The sequence below is a fragment of the Cynara cardunculus genome (genome assembly GCF_001531365.2).
Source record: "Cynara cardunculus var. scolymus isolate 2C chromosome LG 11, CcrdV1, whole genome shotgun sequence".
In the NCBI taxonomy this organism is placed as follows: Eukaryota; Viridiplantae; Streptophyta; class Magnoliopsida; order Asterales; family Asteraceae; genus Cynara; species Cynara cardunculus.
Window position 1 is genome coordinate 16,987,838 of NC_037538.1, and position 4,671 is coordinate 16,992,508.

Genomic DNA, 4,671 nt, shown 5'->3' on the forward strand with positions numbered 1-4,671 from the left:
CTGGTAAGTTCAATATCGGTGCGGTGCTTAACTTTTCCTTCAATACTCCAAATGCCTCTTCTTGAGATGATTTCCAATCAAACTTCACACCATTCTTTGTTAGTGCTGTCAACGGCGCCGCTATTCGTGAAAAGTCCTGAATAAACCTAATCCCAAGAAGCTTCGTATCTCAGAAGGGGTCCTTGGTGGCTCTCACTTCTTTATAGCGTCTACCTTGGCCGGATCTGCTTTTATTCCTTCTTGGGTCACCACATGCCCTAAAAATTGAACTTCTCGGAGCCAGAACTCACACTTCAAAAACTTCGCGTATAATTTTTCCTGTTTCAGCAACCTCAAAACCGCGCGAAGATGCTCCTCATGCTCATTCTCAGTGCGGGAATAAATTAAAATATCATCTATGAAAACTATGACAAACTTATCTAGGTAAGGTTTGCATACTCTGTTCATCAAATCCATGAAAGTTGCAGGTGCATTTGTCAACCCAAAGGGCATTACTAGGAATTCATAATGCCCATACCTAGTCCTAAAAGTTGTTTTAGGCACATCCTCCTCCCGGACCTTCAGCTGATGATAACCTGATCGTAGGTCGATCTTTGAGAAATAACTGGCACCCTGAAGTTGATCGAAAAGATCATCAGTCCTTGGAAGTGGGTACCTATTCTTTATGGTTACTTTATTAAGCTTGCAGTAGTCGATGCACATCCGCATTGTGCCATCCTTCTTTTTAACGAATAATACCGACGCTCCCCAGGGCGAGGTGCTAGAGCGTATAAAACCCTTGTCTAACAACTCTTGCAACTGAGTCATCAGCTCTTTCATTTCTGACGGTGCAAGACGATAGGGTGTTCGAGCTACAGGTGCAGCTCCCGGTACAATATCAATCTGAAACTCTACCTGTCTCTCGGGTGGTAGACTTGTCAAGTCATCTGGAAAGACTTCAGGAAACTCTCTCACAACAACAATGTCTTCCATACTCTTTTTCTCTTTCCTAGCATCTATCACATATGCTAAATAACTTTGGCATCCCTTTCTTACACACCGCCTTGCTTTAACTAGGGAGATCATGCTAGATTTCCTATTTCTTCTATCTCCATAAATTACTATGGTTCCATTATTGGGTAATTCAATCTGAATTATCTTTTTGTTACACATAATTCTTGCATGGTTTTCAGCTAACCAGTCCATTCCAATTATTACATCAAATTCCCCGAGAGTCATAGGGAGTAGTTTTATTGAATCGAACAACCGTCTATCTGAATATTGCAGTCATCATACTCCTCTCTAATTATCACCCTATTATCATCGGCAGTTTCTACCTCTATGGCTGAACTCAAAGGCTTCGGTACTTTATACAAATAATCACAGAAAGTTGTAGACACAAAAGAACGGTTTGCTCCAGAATCAAAGAGTACTCTAGCACGTACAGAGTTGACCAGAAAGGTACCTGTCACCACGTCTGGTGTCTCCTCGGCCTCTATTGCTGTCATGTGGAAGACTCTTCCTTTTGACTTAGGTACTTCAGGTTGCCTTTCCTCCCTTTTTCCATTTCGATTCCCACCTTGACCTGTAGTATGCTCATTCTTCTGCTGAGGGAAATTTGTTTGTATATGGTTGGGTGACTTACAAATGAAGCATAGTCGCTCCCTTTGCTCAACTTGGCAATCCTGAGACAGATGTCCTGGCTTCCCACATCGGTAACACATCCTCGGCTTAATCATGCATTCTCCATTGTGCACACGGTTGCATTTAGGACATAGTTTAGCAGCTTGCCCTTGCCATGTTTTCTTTTCTGAACCCAGAAACTTTGGCTTCCTGGTTTCATTGCTCGAACCTTCCCATTTTCTTTTTATTTGGCCCCGCTCAGCATTTTGACGATTCATCTCTTTCTCTCGAATTTCCGCAGCGTTTACTGCCTCTTGAAATGTGGTTGGACTCATAGTGAGAACAAATTCCCGGATGGATGCTTTCAGTCCCCAGATGTACCGCTCTACGCATCTTTCCTCAGTCGAAACACAGTGCTCGGCAAACCTCGCTTTTTCTGTAAAACTTGTTGTATACTCCCGGACTGTCATGATTCCTTTTTCCAACATCAAAAATTCCTCTTCCAGTTTCTTTATCGCAGTTCGGGGACAAAACTTCTCCTTAAGTTCGTAATTATTTCCCACCAGAAAAGGGCTTTTGATTTTAGCATGGATGTCGCAAATGTCACCTTATCTTCCTCCGCACACTTACTGATTTTGAAAATCACTTCTGTCTCTTTTATCCACCTCATAGATGCCACTGGGTTAGGGTCACCTTGAAAGGGTTGGGGCTTATATGCTAAAAAGGTCTTATAATTACAACCTTGTTGTCCTGTGCTCGTGTTGACAGGACTATTTGGTCTTGATCTCTCATGTCGGTCTTCTCTGTTGTTTGAATCGCTAACATCTCCTCTTCTATTGCTTATCGCCCTATCCTCCTGATTTCTCAGCTCTGCCTCTCGTACCTGAGCTATAACTGCAGGCAAGGCAACTTGCAAGGCTCTTGTCACCTCCTGAGCGATGATGTCCACAGGGGTAGCGGCGGTTTCCCTGGTTCGTCCTCGCCCCCTGCCTCGACCTCTTCCAGATGTAGAGCTTCCTTGCATAGAGGGGTCAGGTTCATTTTGTGTCGCTTGAGTCCTACCTCGCCCCCTTCCTCTTCCTCGTCCTCGTCCCCGCATGCTAGCGGTCTTTGCGGCCGCAGCCGATGCTGGTCGGGTCTCTTGTACAATAGGGGTAGCTCCTATAGGTGGTGGGTTTACTGCATCGGGTGTAATCGATGTTGTCCTTCCTGACCGTCGCGACATTATTGTTGTGTGCGTTAAACATTTACATTTATAAGCATATTTATTCATAACCTACTCATCCAACATTCACTCAATAAGATTAAACACTAAAATAATATATTGCATGCAAAAGATAAGTCAATACATAAGTCTTGCTTATTACGCCAAACTGGCTATTACACAAACCAAAATAAAACAAAATAAACCAAGCTCAAGGCCAGTTAATATCCAAAAATATCCTAACCAAAAAGTACTTAACGCAAGACTATGTTTCTTTCTCACCCTCTCACTCAAGGCATGTCCGTGGGGTAATTAATGATCTTCACAAATTCCTCATAAGTGTTATCTGGACAGTATTTCCAGATAAATCCCAAGCTCGGGCCATGATGGTATTGATGTGCCCAGCTGGAAAAGTACTCCTTGGTCAAGCTTACATATTTCAAGGCCACTCCATGGTAATAGCGAGCACGGTCTCCCAATCGCACTTTCCAAGACCGGGCGACAATCCTTCTTTCCCACTCTAACTCCACACACTTCCATGCCATGTCATGGTTGTTCTTCCAAAGTTCATCATTTTCTTTTAACACCTTGTTTAACTCTCCCCCTAAGTTAACATGTTCCATTTGCAAGTTGTTCAACCACAATTCCAYTTTGGTCTTTTCCACTTGAATCTTAGACAATTCTGTTCTCAGTTCATTATTCTCACCACACAAATTCGTTATATTCTCTTCTAAGTCCTCATGAGTAGGCGTGCGTGGGGTGTACTCCTCATAAGGCTCCTCCATTGGATCATAGGAAGAATCCTCAAAAGGTGTGGGTTGAGATGACTCAGCCCTTGAAACACTCACGTGACCCCTAGAACTGCTCCTCAACCTCCTAGAGTGTCTCCTACTGCGGCTAGAGCTTGTACGGTCACGTTCCCCGACTCCACCCCTTGGTCCTAGTCCAGCTACCGCACTACCTCCGGCCCTACCTCCTCGACGGCCAAAGCTCCTAGTATGCTTGGTATAAACCATATTCCTACAAAACCACAGTGAAGAATCTATCATCTTCCAACACACTTTCAAAAATTAAAAGCAAATTAACCAACTATAACAATATTAAATCATATAACCTTTTTCCTGTTTCTATCTTTTATACTCCATCTCAGTTTAAGCTTAGGCTAAAATTAATAACCTATTTATCTTAAACTAAGGCTTTGATACCACTTGTAAAGACCCAAATTTTTTTTTCTTAATATAATAACGTCGATACATAAATAAGCCATAAAGTCTAAATAGTTCAACGCAACGGAAGTATATATATATTTTAAAACTAATAAAACTTAAAAGGAACAATTGTCTAACGATATCCATATCAAATTCCGGATAGTCTCCACTCCAAGCCTTTATTCCGCGTTAGCCGGTTCTAAACTTTCTCATTTCCCTTGCTACTATTCTCGTGTATGAGACGACCTGGTTGCATAATTGTTTTTTGAAAGGAGTTGGGTGAGCCAAAGGCCCAATGATTTAACGGTTTAATGCATACACCACGTAAAAAAAATGGATTTCACAAAGCGTCATAATTTATCATGCATACAGTTTAAACAACACACTTCACAAAGCTAGTGGCGTACGAGAGATGACTACCTCACACAGCATTACCTGGCGAACTCACACATCATGTCCGCACTTACGGCTTAGACAAACTCACAAGGCATGTTTGTCTTTATGGAATCATACCATAGTACATCCCATTGCCACACGATATATTTCATAAAATAAGGCACGCTTTTACGCAAACATGATATTCAATTTTATAGAGAAAAATCCAGCAAGCTTGCATATAATTGTAAATAAAATGTGCAATCATTTTTAGAAAAGTCA

General features: G+C 42.0%; 1 protein-coding gene across 1 annotated transcript; it reads right to left on the reverse strand.

Moving 5' to 3' along the window:
- Positions 1-1,229: 1,229 nt before the first annotated feature.
- On the reverse strand, positions 1,230-2,072 carry LOC112521785. Its single transcript, XM_025130780.1, has one exon. It carries the CDS (start codon positions 2,070-2,072, stop codon positions 1,230-1,232), a length of 843 nt encoding a protein of 280 aa, XP_024986548.1.
- Positions 2,073-4,671: the final 2,599 nt, after the last annotated feature.

What these genes read in the sequence shown, in the direction of transcription:
- LOC112521785 (XM_025130780.1), bottom strand. Translation starts at nt 2,072, where the DNA reads ATGACAGTCCGGGAGTATACAACAAGTTTTACAGAAAAAGCGAGGTTT.